At 37.0% G+C, this 22,675-nt stretch overlaps 2 protein-coding genes across 6 annotated transcripts; both read left to right on the top strand.

Annotated features, from left to right (window-relative positions):
- Window positions 1-7,982: 7,982 nt before the first annotated feature.
- On the top strand, window positions 7,983-10,235 carry LOC112282032 (uncharacterized). Its single transcript, XM_024519154.3, has 4 exons — window positions 7,983-8,307; window positions 8,797-8,838; window positions 9,087-9,257; window positions 9,925-10,235. The coding sequence occupies exons 1-4, from the start codon at window positions 7,993-7,995 to the stop codon at window positions 10,141-10,143; spliced, it is 747 nt and encodes a 248-aa protein (XP_024374922.1). The 5' UTR covers window positions 7,983-7,992; the 3' UTR covers window positions 10,144-10,235.
- A 2,381-nt stretch (window positions 10,236-12,616) lies between these two features.
- On the top strand, window positions 12,617-20,455 carry LOC112282540 (uncharacterized). 5 transcript variants are annotated; one of them, XM_024520230.3, is made up of 16 exons: window positions 12,617-12,905; window positions 13,536-14,212; window positions 14,426-14,501; window positions 14,741-14,996; window positions 15,111-15,519; window positions 15,729-15,943; window positions 16,207-16,293; window positions 16,640-16,761; window positions 16,930-17,067; window positions 17,178-18,037; window positions 18,269-18,342; window positions 18,462-18,518; window positions 18,727-18,816; window positions 18,960-19,070; window positions 19,289-19,630; window positions 19,954-20,455. In XM_024520230.3, exons 2-16 carry the CDS (start codon window positions 14,092-14,094, stop codon window positions 20,206-20,208), a joined length of 3,213 nt encoding a protein of 1,070 aa, XP_024375998.1. In that variant the 5' UTR covers window positions 12,617-12,905; window positions 13,536-14,091; the 3' UTR covers window positions 20,209-20,455. The 5 variants fall into 5 exon arrangements, with proteins under 5 accessions (XP_024375998.1, XP_024376001.1, XP_090106607.1 ...); XM_090250481.1 differs by having other exon boundaries at window positions 12,665-13,285; window positions 14,422-14,501; XM_024520234.3 differs by having other exon boundaries at window positions 12,741-12,905; window positions 14,422-14,501.
- The last annotated feature ends 2,220 nt before the right edge of the window (window positions 20,456-22,675 follow it).

The following is a 22,675-nucleotide window of genomic DNA, read 5'->3' on the forward strand; positions in this document are numbered from 1 at the left end:
GTAGCAATAACCAATATCTAGTAGCAATAATCAATATCCAGTAGCAACAACCAATATCTATTAGCAAAAACTAATATACAATAGCAAAAACTAATATCCAATAGTAATAACTAATATCCAATAGCAAAAACCAATATCTAGTAGCAATAACGAATATCCAATAGCAATAACGAATATCCAATAGCAATAATTAATATCTAGTAGCAATGCCAATATCCAGTAGCAATAACCAATATCTAATAGTAAAACCAATATCTAATAGGAAAAACCAATATCCAATAGCAATAACTAATATCCAATAACAATAACTAATATTCAGTTGTAATAACCAATATCCAATAGCAATAACCAATATCCAATAGAAAAAACCAATATTCAATAGCAATAATCAATATCTAATAGCAAAAATCAATATCCAATAGTAATAACCATATCCAGTAGCAATAACCAATATCCAATAGTAATAACCAATATCCAAAAGTAAAAACCAATATCCAGTAGCAATAATCAATATCCAATAGCAATAACCAATATCCTTCAAATTTAAAGAACTTTAGCACTCAATTTCTTGCAATCCAACTATTGAATTGAGCTCAAAATTTTTGAGGAGCAAGATAATATTCTTAACTTCAAATGGATGGTAATCACAATAATGTACTTGGGTGTGGGTCGATCTTCTTCTCCAATTTGAATGCAAAATTTCCAATGCCAATTTCTTCTTATCAAACTATTCAATCAATCTCAAAATTCTCACAAACAAAAGAAAATAAGTCTACTATTCAAACACACAACTTCTATTCAAATCCAACTAGTAGATTTTAAGAAATCTTAAAACCCTCAATAGACCTAAAATTCTACTTTCTGAGACCTTGACCCACTTAAACCTCAATAACCCTCAATTCAACTATTAAATCTAGCTAATATTTACAACACATAGTAAGCACAACTATAACCATTAATCCAAAAAATTTTACTTATAGATCTATTACAAAACTCTTGAAATCACTCAAAATGTCAACCCTATTTTATTTCACAAAAACTCAAGTCGTCTGAAAAAAACTTGACTTTGTAAAGCTCTTACAAAGTCATTATGAATCTAAATCATACAAAAATAATGCTCATAGAAACCTTATCTAGTTTTCTCTCAAATTTCAATCTTTGATCTACCAAAGAACTTCAAAATCGTAGTCGAGGCTTGGTTTTGTCCCTCAGGGTCTGATTTCGACCCTGGTTCATAATTGGCCCTTTCTAGGTATCAATATCTAGTTTTTTTAGGTAATATTTGCTGGAATTTATTCTTAACTTCTTCCTAAAAATACTTATATCATTTATTTTTCCAATCTACCTTATTTTGCCTTATTTATGGTCCTACAAAGTAAGTAGAAGTCACTTTTTTAAAAAAATAGCATTACTTCTAAGAGTTTTACTACCTTCCTATAATTTATCTATATTTTTTTACTTTATATTTTAACTTGGTTCTTTTATAATAAGATCCATATTATCTTCTTTCACCATATATTCATGTTACAACATGAGACCGCATCCATGAAGCTTCTAGAAAGTGTATCTAGAAGACTTTATGAAATTAATCTATATTTATCTATTTCTATCTAATCATATAAGTAACTATTGAGGTAAATATATATGTCCATGATACCAAGCCTACAATAGTCTAATATATCATAAGAATGAGTAGTCTTGATATTGCAACAAAATAATCATACCTTTTCATCCATGTTAAATTATGATTGTTCTTTGTGATAGGCATCCCCATTGATCTTTTGTTGTTCTTGAGCTTCCTTTAACTATACCTTTATTATTTTATATAGCTTAGATAAATAATTTGTCAAATTTTTTGGTAGATGATTATCAACGTTTAAAAAGTCAAAAGTATCAAGTTATAGATGGTTACCATAATTGGCAAATAAAGGTATTTATTAAATAAAAGAATGTACCAAATTATTGTATACAAAATCAACCAATAGTAAAAGAGTTGTTCAATCATCTTGATAATAGTTAATGGTATACCTCAAATATTGCTCTAAAACTTGAATCACTTGTTTTGTTTGTCCATCAATTTAATGATGAGAAGCCAAAGAGATGTTTATATCCACCTTTAAAATCTTAAAAAGGATTCTCCAAATCTAGATACAAATTCAGTCCTCTTATCTAATATAATATCCTTAGACAATCTATGATAGCAAAAAATATTATAAAAAAAAAAACTTAGCTATTTTTTTACCTGTGATAGATTTTGTACATGATACAAAATGTACCATCTTAATAAAATGGTCTACTATCATAAATATAGAATTATACTAACCTAATCTTAAAAGATTTATAATGAAATCAATAGAAATAAAAGACCATGGTTGTTTTGAAATAAATAATGGCTGAAAAAGTTTATAAGATTGATGACAAAGAATTTTGGAACTTAAAAAAATATTACATGATTATATAAAGTCTTTGACTACCTTCCACATTTAAAGCCACTAGAGAACTTTAGATGTTAGTTCCAAAGTCTTGTTGTATCTAAAATGTCCAACTACTAGAAAATCACGATGAGCTTAAAAAACACATAATCATGCTTTGTCTTCAAAAATATATAATTATCTCTCAAAATAAAATATATTATTCTTGAATTTAAACTTAGAAGTATCATGAGACTTAAAAGAATTATTTTTGATATCATGAATAAGAAGATTAAAGAATATACTTGATTGAATTTTCTTGACAAAAGTTAAATCAACAATCAATGTTGATTTTATTATTTAAAGATGAAAATGCTTTGGCTTTAAGAAAATTATTCTTTGTTAATCAAAAGATGCACCTCCTTCTTTTGATACAAGATAAAAACATCTAGAAAGGGCATTTGATAAATCTTATTATTTTTTGAGTCAATAAGTGATCTTCAAATAAAATCTTATTAAAAAATGCTCCAACAAGCTTGGCAATGATTCAAAACATGTATCAACATAAAATACTTAAGGTTTTTATAATCCATATATATAGTCATTAGACTAAAATTTCCTTCTAAATAACGATGTCATTCTTGAAATGAATCCACAATTAAAAAAAGTTCTTTGTTATAGATCTTGTAGTTAATCTAGGCTACTAAAAGTTTTTTGGAATGAAAAGCTATTAGACAGAGCTTGTCATTTTCTTCTATTTATAACAAAATAATACTTATAACAAAGTTTGATGTATTTTTTTCCATTAAGTATGCCTTAAAAAATCGACACAGTACAAAATTAGTATAAAAATATATCATATCTTTAAGGCTTCAAAAGATACTTCAAATTTTTTATCCCACTTAAATCTATCTCTACATGTTAGGTATATAAAACAAGTAGCAACTTAAAAAAGTTCTTAGAGAAGATCCTATAATAATTGGCAAATTTTAAAAAATATTACACATATTTGATTATTTTTAGAATCTTCCAATCTATGATAGTTTGGAGTTTCTTTGGATCCATCATAAGTCCTTTGTTGGAAATGATGTATCTTAAAAAGTCAACTTCAGTAGTATAGAATATATACTTTTCTATCTTGACATACAATCTTACATCTATAAATTTTTGTAACACATAAAAAACATGAAGTTCATATTTTTTTCATTCTTAGAGTAGATTAGAATGTTGTCTAAGTAATAGACAACAAAATCATTAAGAAATTTACAAAAAAAGTCATTTATAAGATGTTGAAATGTAATTGGTGTATTTGTGAATTCAAAAGGCATGAGAATATATTTGAAATATCCATACCTAATTCAAAAAAAATCTTTTAATTATCTCTTTCTTTGATATGGATTAGGTTGCATGCTCTTTGTAGATCTATTTTTGTATAGATCTTTGCTTTATTGAGTTGGTCAAGAAGTCTTAAAATTAGAGGTAGAAAATACCTATTTTTAATATTAATCTTATTAAGTCTCCAATAATCTATGCACAACCATAGATATACATTTTTTCTTTTTACAAATAAGATAAGAATTCTTGTTAGAGATTTCAAATAGCATATGAAGTTCTTAGCTAATTTTTTTTTCAATATACTACTTTTATGCAACCAATTCATTTTGTAATAAGTTATAGATTGGTCTGATTGGTAATTGAGTTCTTTGTTAGAAATCAATTGAATAATCATAGAATTGATGCTTTGAAAGAGTATTTGTATTTTTTTTCAATAACATCTTGAAAATCTTAATACTAGCTAGGAATACCGCTTGATGTCTTTTTACCATCACAAATGGACATGGCATATAAAGCAAAAGATGATCCTTCTTTTGCCATAGTAATGAAAGCTTTCACACCTACCAATAAGGATTTGGATGTATTAGGCTTATGTATTTCTACTTGACAAAAAAAAAATTGAATCAAACTATAAAGAAAGTAAAGCTTACAAGAAATCTAATCTATTTGATGATTATACTTTTCTAATTAAGATAATTCTAAAATAACCAAATTGGATGGAGATCTTATTACATTAAAAATTACTATGTTATTATGATCTTTAATTATTACATCTAGAGAAACAATCTCATAGGTAATATCTCTAGAAGATAACAAATGACCACCTATGACTTCTACATGTATACATTTAATTTTCTTGATTAAAAATATTTCTTATTTTTTAACATAGTCTTAATCTATAAAACAGGTTGAGACTCTTGAATCTAACAAGACTAAGATTTTGTATTTTTTTGGTCCTAAATAAACTTCTATTGTAAAATAAGGCGAGAGATTTGAAAAGAAAATAAGACATTCGCTAAGAATTATGCAAGATTTTAATTACATGATTCATATTGTAGTTGAAAAAACTTATTTTTTGACACATTGTCTTTTGTGGTAAGTATGCTCCTTATTTTGTAATTGCATTATTTTTTTGGATAATGTTGAGAAGTATATTTAGCTTCTTCATAATATAAGCACAAACCCTCTTGATGACGTTGAATCTTTTTTTGTTTTGCAAGGGATTTAAAATATATTATATCAATTTGTATTGATTTTTGCCTTAATGAATAAGTTTTTAAAAACTTGGAAGGTGCTATCATTACTTGACTTGTTCCGCTTCAGCCAAGACTTTTTTTTTTGATGTCTTTCTAATAATCAATTGTAGCATGTAATGGCTAGAGCAATAAATTATTTTAAAGATTCTACTTTTGGTATTTTCAATAACAAATCTTTGACACTATTGTTTAATACATATTGAAGTTGATTAGTAAAGACTTTGTAATTCCAGTCCATGTCACAAGTAAAGTTTTGAAATTCAATAACATATATAGTAGTTGATCATGATCCTTTTCATAAAGATAAGAACTTGATTTTTTTTTATTCTTTTTTCATCACTTTCTCCAAATGTGGCTGTAAACACTTCTAAGAATAAATTCAATTTATAAATAAGTCATGAATCTTTTTCCATTAAAGGCACAAACTAAGAAAAAATACTTCTTGTAAAAAGTGTTCTTATGAATCTAATTTGAATAAATCCATCAGCATATTAGAAGGGATGGAATTTTAAATACAGCTTGACTTATTGCAAAAATCCTCAAAATTTTGATCTTCTTTCATCAAACTTCTTAGGCATACTAATCCTTATTCCTATTATACTTGTAAAAGCAAAACTTTCTAAATTTAGTTATCTAATTAAAACTTTGAATTTCTTCCATAAGCATAAGATTAGTGTTTCCATAGTTGGCGCTTGTGATATGTGAAATTTTCACCCTAAAAGTGTTGATAAGTTTGTGAAGATTAACAATAATTACAAATCTATTTTCACTTTTGCCAAATATAGCATCCATGATTTTTTCTTCCATTTCAAATAACTTAATAAATCTTCAAGCCAAATTAGAAGAAGATAATGTGTAATCTCTAATATCAAATAAAAATTTCTACAAAGAAGGATAATCTACTCTCTTTTCAAAAAAATATTAGTGTTAGAAAACTAAACAGTTTCTTTAAAGGTGGATAATTTGTAAGCTTTAAAATACAATAATAGAAGTGGAATAATCCATATATTTCTAAAATAAGATAAGAATAATGAGTTAGTACTCTTGTCAAATTATCAAGGATATGAATCTTTATAAAAAAAAACCTCAATATACTCTTATGTCACTTAAAAAGTCTATAAAATTATTTAAAGATGATATAGTATTAAATTAGTATTGCTATTGTCAAAGACAAAAAGACTAAAAAGTCTTCAAACAAGATTAAGAACTTGAAAGGTATTGATAAGAGTAGAGAAGGATTCAATCTTGTCTCCATATGTAATTTTAACTAGGAGTTATGTGAAAATGTCCTATAGGACCTCCAAAATGTGTTGACTTTGCAAGACACATATCTTAACTTGCAAAGCAAGTTTTCTATATGTGTACCACATAGTTAGCTTGTTCTCCAAGCTATTAACACGTGATTAACTTATTGACTAAGTTTCTAACTTATTAATCAACTACAAATACATATAAAGTCAAAGCACTATCTATAAAGCTTTTATAAAGCTTTTCTATAAAATATTATGAAATAAATATATTTTTACCTACTTCTATTGAATCATATTGATAAATATTAGAATAAATATGTATGCCATTAATATAAAGTGGTTGTCTATATGTAAAAGTGCCTTATAACCAATAAATTATAATGTGTATAAGAATAACAATACAAAAATATTATTACAATATGATAATAATATTGATAATGTATATATATATATATATATATTAATAATTAATAATTTATTTTTTAAAAATAATATTACTAAGATAATCTTTATCATTAAATCTACATTTTTTTATATAAATTTTTGATATCAATATCATTAATATATCATTTTCATGTTTAAAATAGTAATTGAAGTTTTTTTTATTTTTTTAATTTTTGCATATATTCATTACTTATCATACATTGTATTGCATATCATGCATTTATTGCATTTAATTTTATTTAATAATATTTTCAAATTAATTCAAAAAATAACATAAACCAAGTAAATAGATTAGAATGAAGTTGTTCGTAAAAACAAATTTTAGTATAATATGCCATATTTTGAAAAAAATGTATCATCTATATATATATATATATATATATATATATATATTTAGTATATCTTATTTGATATATGTGTCATAAAATCTGAAATAAAAACAAAACAAAAAACATATGTTGTAAGTGTATATGCAAGAATATAATGTATTTTTTGAATAATACTAAATTGACCCACTTAAATCTTTAATCAACTCAATTTATGACTTCTTAGTTTGAAATTGCTCCATACCTATTCCTAGTTGGTCTGAGTTCCTTTGGAATAAAAGTTTGCTAACAAAAGTGATATTTTGATCATTAACTCAAGCAAATAACTTTGAACGCCTTCCTACTAGTGGACTCAACACCCAAACATATGAAGTTAAAACTTGACCAAAAGTTCACAATTTTATAATGCCCAAGAAGTGTGCTGCATGTTTTAATATTCAACTATTTTTGACTAATGGATTTAAGATTTAGCCAAGTCAATTTAATATCCACCCTTTTATAGTAAATAATGCTACTAATATCTTTGATTGTTGCATGCATAGTATTCAACTCAAGGATGTATTTTTCACATAAACAATGTCAAGAAAAAATCATTGTATTGATATTGCAAAGCACATTTTACAGATACATTGGGCACCAAAAAAATATGTTATTTGATGATATGGGATTCAAAAAAGTAAGTCATCTATCTCATCAAGTAAACTCTTAACCCTCACAACGCTGTTTAAGTCCAACTTTTTTTTTTGCATTTAAAACTGTAGATTGCTTCAAATTTGCTTGGTCTTGACTATTGGTGTGAACTGGCCCGCGTATAATCAGAAACAGGCGTGTTCGTGCTAGAATCATCCAGCAATGGATAAGGAATAACGATGAACGGAAATTAAATTTCATCCATTCAGTGGAGGCTCTGAGTTGTGGAATAAGTTGAGTTTTCTGAAGGGGACGAAGATTTGCCTCACTCGCCGTGGCGATGGCTTCCGGGGCGATGCAATTAGGGCTGTTGTCTCCATTTGTTGCCTCGCATCGCTGTTTGAACACCGCAAGTGTGTCCAGGAAACATAATGTTCCAGGCGTCAGGCTTCGTGGTTTTATGAATCCGCAAGTGAGGAGATCGAATGGTGCGATACTGAGCAATTGGTGTGGGGTGCAGGTGAGACGGGAATCGAGGCACCCTGTGTGTGTTTGTGCTGCTGCGGCAACTGGTGGAGCTGGCGACGTTCCCTTGGCAGGTTCCGATGAGTTAGAACCATCGCCTACCGAGACACCGTCTCCGCAGGAACAAGAGGTTTGCCTTCCTGACTGATTAGAGATACGCGGAATGTCGTTTTGAAACTTTGAGACTTCATGGAGTGAGTCTTGATCTTAGGGATCATTTGACCTGGAAAACGGAAATCGTGAATCCTTGAATTGAATTGGCGAATGCGTATATTCTAAGTTATGCTGTGGTTTTTATCCTAAGTGTTGATAATTAGGAGCGTTGTTGTTTGTTTGTTTGTTTGTTTGTTTCGTTTTGTTTTTCCTTTTCGATCTGGGATTTTTTAACTCATTACACTGTACATACGTTTGTTTTTGCGCGTGTCAAAGAAGCATACTTCTCTGGAACTTCTAAGTATAGTTGTAGGCATCTTCGACTCGATCTATTCTATATTATGTGTCAATTTCAGATGAATTGGAACGCGACTACCGGTTATGTCTTTTATGCACTTTCTTATTCACATTGTTTGTATCGCAAGGATACTGTTCTAAATGGTAATGTCTGACCTGGTTTGGCTAGGAACGGAAGAAGAGCTTGACATCCTGGTGGAAGAACTGGCAGGTTTATTATCTTGGCTTTTGCCTTCTGTTTTATGATGAACTCTATGGTGTACTCTTAGTTTATTCATTTATTTACTTTTTGCGATGTTTTCTTTATTGCTTTTATTTTCTTACATCATTTCGCTTAGTTAGAATTGTTACTGCCATATGCATTACCATTTATATGTTCACTTCATTAACAACTACTGTAAGGAGATGTAGAAAGATTGAAAACTTGATATCTGAGTGGTTACTTTGACTGGAATTCAGACCAATGCTTCGGAAATGCGCGCACAAGTTGCAAAACTGGGGTTGGCAGCTGTTCTCGCTTATGGTATTTTTGATGGAGTCACTTACACTTCATTTTTTGTTCTGGCCTTTCTAGGCTACGAGAAAAGCACCGGGCTAAACCCTGCAGCCAATTTGAAGGCGTTGCTTGGGGTGAGTTATCTGTACGTATCTTCATGTTGCGTTTCTGGTGCTTCTGAACTGCAGCTCCTTTTTTTTTTCCTCTTCTCTTTGCCTGTTGCCATATAGCTCATATCTTGAGAACCTAAACAAATTTCGAAACAACAATACCTTTTAGTCTAAAGGAATCCACAACTAGCGATCATGCACTCAAGTGGCTAAACATGATACTATTCATCACTTCCTCACTTCGGTAGAATTCGCATGTCGAAATTGTCAACAAGATTGTATTGCTAGAAGGCGTTAGTTGTCAAGTCATACAGTAGCTGGGTTCTTCCAATCTGCTTCGAGTTCAAGATCTTAAAAGCAGAGAATTACAACTGCTGCCTGGTATTGAAGAACCACAATTTAATGATTGCTTGTCTGTTAGCAAGTAGCTCGCTATCGACTATCACTGTGGCGATTGGTCCTTTTTCAGACACTACCGTCGTTATTAGCAACATAACATATGATCCAGCTTTTTGGCCTTTACGTGTGAAGTTGAATGTTCTTTGTTCGTTTAAATTCTGCAGTGCATTCTGAAAAGGATATTGGCTACTCTAGGCATGTTCCCTTTCCTGTTCCTATTGTGCCTTATTTTTCCCGTCTCATTTGCAATTACCCTAAAGCGTTCATGTGATGTCCCATGTCCACTTTGCAGATAGTGGTCTTGATGTGGACAGGGAATAATGTGACAAGGCCCTTCCGAGTAGCTGGAGCGGCTGCTTTTGCGCCATTAATTGACAAATTTCTGAAGAAAACGCAGACAGCTTTGAAGCTGCCAAATCAGGCATTTGCATTCATGATAGTAGTAGCCTCATTTGCTTCCCTTTGTTTTTCAGTTGTAGGTGTCCTCATTCTATCCCGGTGGGGTAAATAGGATAGGACAAAACCATGTGGTTTCTGTGCATTACATTGCACGTGTACATAGATTTTTTTGCATTGAACGTAACAAAGAATAGTTTTTCTTAAGGTGTTGGGAAGGTTGGATGTGGGAAGACGCTGGATCCGCTACAATTTAATTGATTGTGTGAATACATTGAATAAGAAACTATTCGGCAGAGTAGGGGTGCTTGTTAGTACCGTATTCTACTTTGGAATTCTTTCGTCTATCAGTAGTTCGCGCCTATCATCTCGGATACACTAAGGTTGGTCTCGTTGTCTGGAAATGATGGACGTCTTCTGAAGGCATGCCTCGGTTTGGGCTTCAAGTAACCCACAAACTTTGTTTTAAAGGCATGCCAAGGCGTGGCTGGAGCATTCAAAAGGTTAAATCTCTTACCAACAGTCACGAGGAACACGGAGATTATTGGAACAATAATAATCTTATTGAAATTCTGATAACATGAGGAAAATTGGCTTTTCAACGTTACAAACGTATTGACTAAATCATATCATGCACATTATGCAGAAACAGACGTCGAATGAACTTTAACCTTTGGAAGGTATACATGCATTTTGCTGTCACCAACCTTCGAACTCATGTAGCGCTGACCCACTCACCCACACATTCCCCCCGCTGTTTACAATTGTCTTGACATGCCTACGGCCCACAATTGTGGCTCAATGGCTTCCATTGCGACACGTCCATCGAACCGCTACAGTTGCAAAATCAGGAGAATGCAGTTTTTAGATACTTCTGGTCAGTGGCGGACGTTCTGTTGCGCATTTTCTGCACATGGATTTACACACTGTAGGAAGTGGTGCGTAGTCGCGTTCTTCTACATAATACAACGCCCGTGCAATCAAGGCACGGTAATCATGCAGACAGCAAAAGCATCTGTCCCCGGTTCAGATCCTTGTCCATCCGTCTAAGCCACAAACCCAACAAGTGCCACCAACAATTTGCCCATGGGATTCCGGTTGGCTAAAACGTTCTGGATCGTTCAATCCCTGAAAAGTAGGCAACCCTTTTGCGCAAGCACTCCGCGACAGCACTGGACCCTTCGATAGTTGGATTCTTGAGTAAACGCCGGTGAGAAAATAATGCCACCCAACCATTTCCCGCCAGTATACTTGCTTTCATCCCGGATTACCCTTTCCCTAACCATATAGTGGTCGGTTGCCTCGTCCATCAAATCTCCACATTGCTTTTTTCTCTACGTAAGTCAGCCGTGTAATGACAAAACATCGTGTACACAATCTGATACTTCATTTAGAGCACTCTTGGAAGGTCAGTAAAACAGTATATAAACGGACAGTTTAGCTCTTTTTTCCTTCGGTAACAGAAAGTTTGCGCATAAATTCCAGATCGCGGAAGCTGAGCAGCCGTACAATACCCGAGAATCACCTTTTTCCCACCTGGAAGAATATGAAACTGGGTGAATGGTATTAATTGAACGTGGACGACAAATTGTGCCCATTGTGTTTAAGCGCGCTTGTCCATTTTAGAGAGATCTCAAGCATTAACTTGGGAAATCGAACTTGGATCCCGATATTTTCAATTAACGTGTATATACAGGTTTAGAAATAAGAATGAGCGGCGTGACCTTTGCTTTGTTTTCGTTTTTGTTTATTTTAAAAAAATCTGAACACATTGACTTCGTGAAAGAACATTGCTGTCATCAACAGTGACGTCGAAATAAACAGAATTTGATGATGTATGTATGTATGTATGTATATATATATATATATATATATATTCATTTGAAGACACTTTTGCATTAGATGTAGTTGGTAACGGTTGTAGAGGTAAATTTGATGTCAGTACAACCCACAACCAAATTTCGAAGCCATAGTCTGCCAGCTGCAGTACCTCTAAGCCAGAGGGAAAGGGCTTCAGAAACAACTCACACTGCTCTCTTTTTTCAAGGTTCAATTCTCCACGTCGGAGTTCCAGCCTCTGGTCCACCACACGAACCCGGCAGAGTGCACTGCAAATCGCTGCGCACCACCCACAGAAGTATCTGGGTGGGTGTGGAATCCTCGCCACCCGTGCCCAGCGCCACTCACACCCCCCGGACGGAGGAGTGTTCCCTGTCCTTCCTGCGTGGTGTGGAAGGGCCAGGCATCGAAGTACCATATCCAACACTCGTGAGCAAATGATGGAATAACTGGCATCCTTACGTACATTCCATCCCATCTCGCTTCATACTTGAACGACTCGTCGGATTCCCCACGGCATCATCCCCACACACAGCTCAGCCGAACATTCTTCCCGGGAGCAACCGGATTCACACCACCCAGTACGGGGGACTTCATTAGTAGGCTATAAGACAAAAGTTTCAAAACTGGATCGGAGAGGACTGGGAGCGGTCTGGTTGGCGCAGATCTGGTCCAAAAATCTGCCTCTTTTGCGGTCACCCAATCCTGTTGGTTAGTGCCTCACCATGGCCCCGGGCAGGCCAGGCCCTCCCTGGCCGTGAGCAGCAATGACCCACATCGCCTTTCCGCCTTTAGAGAAAGGCACACGGCAGTAGGGGAGGGCTGAGACAGGAGTCAGGATTGCTGCTTCCCTTCCCTTTTATTTTTCGGTACAGAGCGTTCTGTTGTTGGCTGTTTCCAGGCGCAGAAGATTTAGCCATCATTCAAATCGGCATTTAGAATGTAGTACGTGCTGTGGGGGTGCGTAGATTGTTGGTTATTGTTGCTGGCGAGATGGTGTATGGCTGGTTGTGATGGAGGCGTACTGGCTGTGATGAGGTGAGAGAGGGTCACACAGACCCCGAGTCCAGAAACAGAAAGGTGTCGGCAATGTGTGCTGGTCTCGGTTTCTCCGTCAGGTAGTCGTTGTCTGTGTCTGGCTGCTCTGGCTCTTGTGTCTTTCCTCCACTGGATGAGTGCTGGACGTTTGGGGAGTCCTCGAATGTAGTTACGGGCTTGGGCTCTGGGTCTCGGCGGGTTTGCGGCGTTTTTGCGTCCTTGCTTTTTGTGGTGGACACTCGGTGAGAGGGTGTGGAAGAGACGCCAGGTTTGGATGCCAGAAGACCGCGTCATCGTGGTGAAAGAGGATTTGAGGATGAGAGGAACGCAGGAGCCTTGTGAGGAAAGCAAAGAGATAATTCTCTGAATTTTGCACATAGGTTTTTTTCGCATTTCAGAAGTGTGTGAGACGTTCTTTTTTGGAGAGCACTTTGTGGATGATGAGAAAGGAGGATAATTAGGTGCCGTTGAGTACAAACCCTGTTATGGTTGAATCTTGCAATTTTCTTCGCATAGAAATCCGCCTTCTCCGAGACTAGCTTGTGGTTTAATATTCTGTGGGGGTAGGTATCTTTGTTTATTATCCAGTTGAACGCGTCAATCAATTCTGTTGTGGTTGCGTTGTCTCAGGAAAGAGTATGTTTGCGAAGCGGCGAAGCAGGTGATTGTAACCAGGGGCTTCTTCTTGGCATGTTCTATTGATGGCTTGGAGGTTGACACCGAGGAGGAAGAAATCTTGCCTGCCTCGTCGAGTTTTTCAAACAATGATGAGCTGTGCATTGTAAATAGGCTATGGGCTCCTGCTTACGACATTATTCTCGCAGCATAGATCGTTCGAAATAAGTGACGTGTGGCAACGACATGAACCGTGCAAAGGGAAAAAAACTGTGCAGTCAATCTAATAAGGATTCTCTTCCCGAAGCCGGAACTAAAGCTTTGGGTACAGGATTAGGCTAGGGCGCACAACAAACGAGCACTCTTGCACAGCGCTCAGGCAAAGAGCACCATTGTTTACACAAATTGGTGCCGACACATTTTGCTGTTTCAAATTCAAAAGATGTTTAAACTGGCTACTCTTTGAAGAACTGGGATTTGAATCGCGCTGAGAATATCCGAATGGCAGTAGTTTAGCGTATCTCGGGGGCCAGAGGTGGCATCGTCTAGAGTTATAACGAGTTAAGTCAGCATGAAGACCATTGTGGTGGCTGGGACATGCAGTGGGGTTGGCAAGACTTCAATTGCTGTGGGACTCATGGCAGCCTACACCCGACGAGGGTTGCGGGTCCAGCCTTTTAAAATTGGGCCAGGTGTGTCAGTGTTTCTACTTCAGTGCTCTCTTAGCGAAATGCCACAGCTCTCTGTTTTATTATTTTAATACTTTATTTTATTGTTTATCTCAATTTTCAACGTTCGTACAGGAAATTACATTGTTTGCTTCTCACAAAATGTGTATTACGAGGTCCAGATGCTGAGAGGGATATTAATGAGATAAATCCTTACTTTGGTTGTGATAAAGACAGATTTTTTAGATCCAATGCACCACACTGCTGCTACAGGTCGCAATTCCTACAACTTGGATAGTTGGATGCTGAGCAGGTATCTTTGTAGGCAGTCTCATGTCCTTCCAATTTGTTTTTCTGTGTTGGGTTGTGTCACATGATGTCCCTCTACTGTGTGATTTATATATTGCTACTTTGGGCTAGAATTTGTGACGCTTGAAAGTTTTGCTTGGATCGTTATGATGCACGGTGCAGTCAACTAACATTTCTGGTTACAACCGCGCGATTCGTCTCGGCATTAGGATCTAAGAATATCGATGGGTCGGTCCTCTGCAGGGAGGTGAACCTGGCCTGTTTCAGGGCACGAGCTGCCGACACAGATGTTGCGATCGTTGAAGGGGTCATGGGCCTGTACGATGGTCGGGATGGTAGATCTGATGTAGGTAGCACTGCCGAGATGGCGAAGCTTCTGTCTGCACCTGTGTTATTAGTACTTGACTGCTGGACATTGGCACGCAGCGCGGCAGCTATTATCCGAGGCTATACTACTTTTGATCCTGCCCTTGATTTCGCTGGTGTTGTGTTCAACAAGGTATTGTTGTTACCAAGTTTGGTACATTTTAATTTGCTAATTGTGTTTGATTGATGTCCTTAAAGTATGAGTTTTTGGTTCACAGCACTAACTTTGGTAAAATCTATGTGGCAGGTTGGAAGCCCTGCTCATACTGCATGGCTTACAGAGGCTGTGCAGGCAACCGAGTCTGGAATTCAGGTTCTAGGAGGTCTGCCGAAGGTATCTGGAATTCAGCTTCCTCAGCGGCACCTCGGCATACAATTGACGGAGGATGAGGGCAAGTCATTGGGTTGCATTCAGCAGCTTGCTGATTTGGTAGAGCTGTATATCAATTTAGATGCTGTCTTGGAGTCAGCTGGAGTGTGTGAACCCTTGAATAGCTATAGCAGCGCAGAGTTGAGCGATGAGGCAAGCCAATGTAGTAGTCCCTTATCACCAGCATCACCAGCGTCACCGCCTGGAGGGAAGTATGTTCGCATTGGAATTGCACGAGACGAGGCTTTCTGCTTCTACTACCAGGCCAATCTAAATCTTTTGGAAGGTATACCTTGTTGCAATATTTATGAATATCCAGTTTGAATCAATGATCGACATTGTCAAGCAAGTAGTGGCAAGTAGTAGCAAGAATTCCTGCTTGTTTTCAGAGGTCCAATGTATTTTTGGCTAAGTGGAGAGTGTTACTGCCACTACCCATGGGAATCAATTGCCGCTTACGTGATTTCATCATCCATGGAACATGGATACTTGCAGAAGCTGGAGCAGAACTTGTTTATTTTTCTCCATTGAGGGACTTGCTTCCGCCCAGGCTGGACGCGATTATTTTTGGAGGGGGTCATCCAGAAATTCATGCCGAGCGATTGACAGCCAACAAACCAATGTTATATGCTGTGCGGGCTTTTGCACTTGCGGGAGGGATTGTCTATGGCGAGTGTGGAGGCCTCATGTACTTGTCACAAGCCATTGAGGTAGATTTTCTATTAGAGTCTACGCTGCTCAATACCTCTTACTCCACCTGTGACGCTTCTATCAAATAGGAATATTCTAGCTTACTGAGTGCTGCGTCTGTACCTGGATATGTTGTTTCAATGGTTGTAGTTTGTGCTTAAACTCTCTGGGCTAGTGAATGGGCTATGCTTGTAGATAGTTGGCAGTTCGATTATCGGGGTTAAATCGTTATTGTTGCACTGGCCTTGTTCCCCCCCCCCCCCCCCCCCCCCCCCTCAAGCAGGGCTCTGATGGGGAGGTATTTCCTATGTGCGGAGTATTCCCCTTCGCTATTCGCACTCAACCACTCAAGCATGAAGGCTATGTGAAGGTGAGATAGGGTTCGGCACACATGATTATCTATGGACACAATGTATTAGTTTTTGTGAAAGGTTAGCAGTCTGCGCTTATTCAGTTGCATGAGCAATGCATCTGAAGACCTCTTTTGTCCGAGTCTTTGTGTAGTCTAGAGCAGTTCTGATTTTAACTCTTAACAGTGATAAGCTCTGAGGTTTTATGTTCTGGGATCTTTATACGAGTGATGAGATCCAGTACTTGTTGGGGGATTGGAGTGATTTGTCTCCGCATACTGCGGGCACAGCTTGTTGCAGTGTGCAAAACAAGAGAGATTTGGGACTTCGCTTCTTACACATTCAACACATAATTGCTGCTGGCAGGTGACTCCTCGAAGTGAATGTGTACTTTTTCCGGCAACCATCGGCGAAATTCGTGGACAAGTGTATCACTCCAGTGAGATTTTTTATCCTTCGGGGAATCAAGTCACTGATTGCCCAAGAGGGTGAGACATTTTCGCTGGGTCGCTATTGCCTGTGATGCTGGGCCCGAATCATGCGACTGGTAGACTGATTTGAACGAACTAGTTTAACTCCATTGGAATAGGTGAGATGATTCACTTGATATTCACATTTTATCTGAATTTTTCTAGGCTTCTGTGATCAATGTCCAGGTTGACGATGAAAATCGATTATGACGAAGCACGAGAGGAACTCGAAGGATTCATGCAGGGAAATGCAATGGCGAGTTTTGTACACCTGCACTTTGGCAGCAACCCTACAATGGCACCTGCATTTGTGGAACGATGCAGGTATTCTGACTGCACCTGCCATTCCAGACACTTTTGGTCTTCTAGGTGTTGTTTATTATTTTAAAATGCTTCTCATGTTCATTACTGAAACTTCGTTTTGTTTTTCACAGAACAAATACCACAAAAGCAGCTGCTGTTGCTGCTGCATCAGCATCAGCTGTAGCAGGAGCAGGGCCTGTAGCAGCTGCTGCTGCTGGGGCAGCTGCGGCTGCGGCTGTAGCGGCAGCGTTGGGGGAAGCTTCACAGGAATTGGTTCCGTATCATTCTAGCATCACACTCACTGAACTTGAACCTCCTGGAAGCAGTACAAAACCTCAGTACCTATCCAGAAGTCTTCTGACTGCTCAAGAGGAGGGCTCTCATACGCGGATCTTTGAGAGGATGAGATCTTTGTCCCCCCAAGCATTTTCTGATGTAATGTTTGAAGGTCCTCAAGCAGGGCAAATTCGGCGTTCGGAGTCTTTTGATCTGGGACGTAGTACAAGCGGAAATGGTAGGTTAGTCAGGTCTGAGTCGGAAGTGTGTATTAGCACTGGTGCCAGTCAGTGTTATGGTAATGATAGTTTAAATGTAGGTCACCACAGAGGGCACCATAGAGGTAATAGTTTTAGTGAGTATTCAGATCATATTCAGCACGAAACCACAAGAATGAGGCCTTCTGATCACGTGGGTAAGTCGGAAACTGTAGCCTACAATGGCAATCATCACTCGAGCTCTGGTTTACCGATGGTTAGAGTCACAAGCAGTACGAACGATCAGTCCATTCGCAAGAGTGATGCCTCAGAAAGTAATAAAGAAACTCGTGCAACCTTAGAAAAGCTGCAGAATGGCCATACGCCTAAAAAATATGCTTTAGATGCTGGACGGCAGCAGTTAAGCTCTAAGGTAGGGAAACCTATGAACGCGAAGCGGTTTCCCGAGAGGATAATTTCATTGCTGCCTTCCGCCACCGAAATTTTGTTAGATATTGGTAAGCTTGAGTCTTCTTTCTGTTTGAAAGCTTTTTGCTTAAGTTTGCTTGTTTGGAATCAGTGAACCAGCATTGACTTGGCAAAGGGTTATTTAGGCCATGACCTTAATTTCTTGTATTGAAGGTAGTGTGATTAGAGCTTTTCAAACTGTTATACTTGCTTTAATTGGCCTTCAATAAGCTATATCCTGCTATTGAGTCGTGCGTGTTGCTGTGGACCGGTGGTGCCAGGTGTTGGAGATCGACTGATAGCCATAACGGATATGTGCGACAGGCCTCTTGGGGTCAAATCAAGACGTCATATTGTAAGTTGCTGATACCTTCTCGTTTAGCGTTACATTACGTGATTTTTATTTATTTATTTATTTTTCAGTTTTTTTCGTTTGATTCTCACTCCTTTTTTGTCTTCCCCACTCGTATTCAGGTGTGTTCGAGCAAAGTAGATGTTGGCTCCATGTCCAGCAAGAACGTGGACTTTGCGGTAAGAATCCGAACTACGTCTACTTCAGGTTCAGTATTGTTATATACTTTCTTTTTCTTTATCCTTTTAGGCTCCTAATTGCCTGCTAGATTCGTCAATGACAACATGTCTCACTTTCCCTAGGATAGATTTTCATGTGTTTTTTTTTGAGTACTGTGCCTGATTGGATAGTACTGCAAGCTTATATTTAACAACTGTTTTCCTACAGTTAAAAGCACTAGCAGCCAAGAAGGAGAGTCATTGTCGGTTGGACGTGTCATGGTTGAGTAAAGCGAAACCTGACCTCATTATTTCTCAAGTAAGGGTTACTGGCAGTGGATGACCCTTGTTGGTTTTTACGTTCCATGGAGTTGACTCTTAAATGTTATGGCCTAATAGTATGCAGCTATTATCTGTTTTGTTTGGTGTGACACAATAATGACGATGTTGTTTCGACCGCAGGATACATGTGAACAATGCGATATGCATGATAACACTTTGACCACTATGTTGGCTAAGCTTGGCATAGTAAGCAAGAGCATCACAAAATTGGTCACATTCAGCCCTAAAACGGTATTTGACTACTATACAATGTCAATGGACTTTTTCTGCTACTTAAAATTTGTATGAACACTATGTTTTATGCTTTCAAGCCTAATCCCCCCCCCCCTTTGATGTCTATGTATCCAGTGTCTCCCTGTCAAGCTCTGATATTGTACCCTTTGAAGCTTCTTAGCTAACCTTGGCTTTTGGATCCTTATCTTATGCAAATTTTCTCTTTGATGTTGCAGATAACTGATATGTTAGCTTCAATAATGACTCTGGGAGAAGCTGTTGGTCTCTATTCTGAAGCATGCTTGCTGGTTGATTCACTCCGAGCCCGGCTTCGGCGTGTGGCAGCCTCGGTGGCAAATCAAGACAGGCCTCGGGTTTTGCTACTCCAAGGGATAGATCCTTTGCAATTGGGAGGGCACTGGGCGTTCGAAATGGTGACTCTTGCTGGAGGTTCCGAAGGGTTGCAAAAACCTGGGTGTCCCCCAGAAACTTTTCATTTTCAACGACTGATTGCTTATGCTCCAGAAGTTCTTATCCTAGCACCACGCTGGTCCAGCTTGGATCGAAGTTTGGCAGAGGTACACTTTCTTCTGTTCCTTTTGACTCAATCTTCTGAAGTATCTTCTCAACTATTCGTGGTGAATATCCAATCTCGCCTTTGGTCCTATCCTACTTCTGCCTGGAAACTGTCAAGAATTTGAATGTCGAGTGTGGTGCACTTCTGACGAATTTTTAGCGGAAGTTGAAAAATTGCAGGTGGCAGGTAATAGAACATTGTAAATCTATCGTTAAAATATGGAAATAACGCAGTTTACATCTGAACTTTTCCTCCTGTTTTGTGCTTGAATTTTTTAATTGATCGAGATTATAATGAAGTCGATCATCTGGTATGTGTCTGCAGGTTGAGATTCTTGGGCGCATACCGGAATTCTGGTCCATCCCTGCGGTGGAGAGGAGGGAAGTGTACATATGTGACCATTCTTGCTTCAGCTTTCCTGGTCCAAGGCTTGTGGAGGGCGTGGAGCTGCTTGCGCATATCCTGCACCCATCAGTATCAATGAAGATGGTCAAAGAAGCAGTATTAAAGTTCTCATTACCTGTTGGCCAGAGTTGTCGTCCTGAGGATTTAACGCATCATTTCCATGCGTTTCAATAGCCTTCCAGTTCGAGCCTTCTGAAGTCTAGATACATTCAAAGTTGTACATTAATCATTCATCTAATGGCCTTGGGAAATAACCCTGATAAGGAATTCACAGGCCTTTATTTTGTAGGTTGGTGGCGGAGTAATGATTAGTGATCCTAGATGTTAATCGCGTTGGAATATTGGCTTGTGACCGAGTCATTAATTCAGCGATTGGTTCAGGTGTATTTTAAAGCAAAATAAGAGGATGCTATCGTACAAAGAGGTCTGTAGTTCTGAATGGTATTCTAATTTGTTTCATGCAATTGTGTGCTATGCTGTTTCCCTCCCGTGTCTGCACTGCGTACGTTACTGCAACTTCCTACACTCACTGTGAATATTGTGTATACTGGCCACCCACATTTGAGACAAAATGACGTTAAGGACGAACAGATTTACACAGATTTACACAGATTTACACAGATTGTTCTCTCGTAATACACAGATTGTTCTCTCGGAGTGACAAACCAAGCGTGAATCCATACGGATATTAGCCATTCGATACACAGATGAGGAGGCAGATATTTGGTTCTTTTCAAACCTCAGGAGTTCGCAATGCGTTTCCCTGTACTTGCATTGCAACAACCCACATGCCAGCCAGTCAGCCAGCCAGCCCAGTGTTCCTTGTCTTCGGCTTCGGCTTCGGCTTCGTCATCGCCGACTGTGAGAGTCTCACTGCAACATGTCTCCCCCACTGGACTCTGAAATGTCTTGCTTTTCCACCCCTGTGACGGCATGATGCTCATCTCTCTCACACTCTCTCTCACTGCTGCTGCTGCGGTGCCCACTTGTCGCCTGATCCAGACCTCCACCTCTCTCCTCCACACATCGTCTCCCCTTGGGATCTCCGCTTTTCGTTGCACATGCCGCCACAGCATTGAATTTAGGGTTTCAGGGTTGCTTTTGTGCACAAAACCCTGAGTTTTACAACGTGGGGATTGAGATACGGAAAAAAAAAAAAAAAAAAAAGGGTATTTCCCTTTGCACTGATTGGATGAGGAAAATGGTTACATTATGGATCCCGTCTTTGAATGGCAGGCAAGGAGCTTAAGACCCACACTATACAATACTTGGGGCCTACTTGCACAATATTCATGAACATGAATTTTTTTTACCCTCCTTATTTATGTAATTCACATATTCTAACTCATTAACGTTTTGTGTCACATATTTCTTGAGCTTGTAGTTGTTAAGTATAAAACAATTCAATTGTTGTGGATAAAAATTTGAAAACTTCACCCTCATGTAACTTGCAAAAATCATCCAATCTTTAAGCGGGATACCATTTCAAAAATGGCACTTAACAGTGAAGAGCATGATTGAAATGAGATATGTTTCAATTGAGGATGAAAAAAACAAAAAAGTGTGCAAGTCTAGGGACGAATTTTAAAAAAGGAGTTTAAACTTCACAATTACATCAAAACTTTGATTTGACATATCTTTTCATATGAAGTCCGTTTTTATTGATTTTGATTATTTTGGAAACCTTATAAGATCTACTTTAAGATTGAGGTGTAAAGTTTTGGTGATTTTATGATTAAGTAACCTAAGCTATTGTTTATGATTTATTTCCATAAACAAAGTACATAAAACTCATAGTATGGATCAATTCTTCAAAATAACCATAAAGGGATGATTTTTTTTATATATTCTATGATTTTTTATGCATTCTCTTTAATTAGTAATCATAAAAACACATGTGATATTTGAATTGAAAATTATTATGTGACAAAATAGATCTCAAGTTTTATTCATTGAAGCATATTACTTCCAATTGATACAAATGTCTTGCAATTGCCATTTGCAATTGTTCACTATCATTTTAAGGTAGATTTTCTACTAATTGTTGTCTATATCCTAAGTTATGGTGTCTCCAAAGAACAACAGACTCATCAATGAGATCATTTTTGTCAATGACAATATTATAAAGCAAACAACAAGTCAATATCAAGCTGAGAATTTTTTATCAAATTAGGATTTGTGATAGGATTTTAAAAAAATCTTCCACATTCTTTTTAAAATTCTAAATGAATGCTCAACTACAATATATGTTGATGAGTGCTTAAAGTTAAATTCATCATATAGTTTGAGAAGTTGGATTCTAAGCGAAGACATAATCAAGTTCTTATTACCAATTTATCCTACATTAGCTACAATCAACTCACTAATATCAACACCTTTAATTTTTATTATTGCCCCATTTAATCTTCTCCTTCAATCATATCTTTGAAGTGTTTTGACATTAGAAGTACACAAGAATCATATATTGATTTAAGGATGCATTTATAAAATAAGCTTTGTGATTTATAATGGCTTAAATTATTATTGAATAGTTGTGGTTATGATCATATCAATTTGTTGATATGGATCTACTAGGTAGAGCAAATCAAATATAAAAACAATGAAGAGTATTACAACATTATGATATGCCATAGATATTTTC

The sequence above is a fragment of the Physcomitrium patens genome, chromosome 5 (assembly GCF_059467195.1).
Source record: "Physcomitrium patens ecotype Gransden chromosome 5, ASM5946719v1, whole genome shotgun sequence".
NCBI classification, from domain to species: Eukaryota; Viridiplantae; Streptophyta; class Bryopsida; order Funariales; family Funariaceae; genus Physcomitrium; species Physcomitrium patens.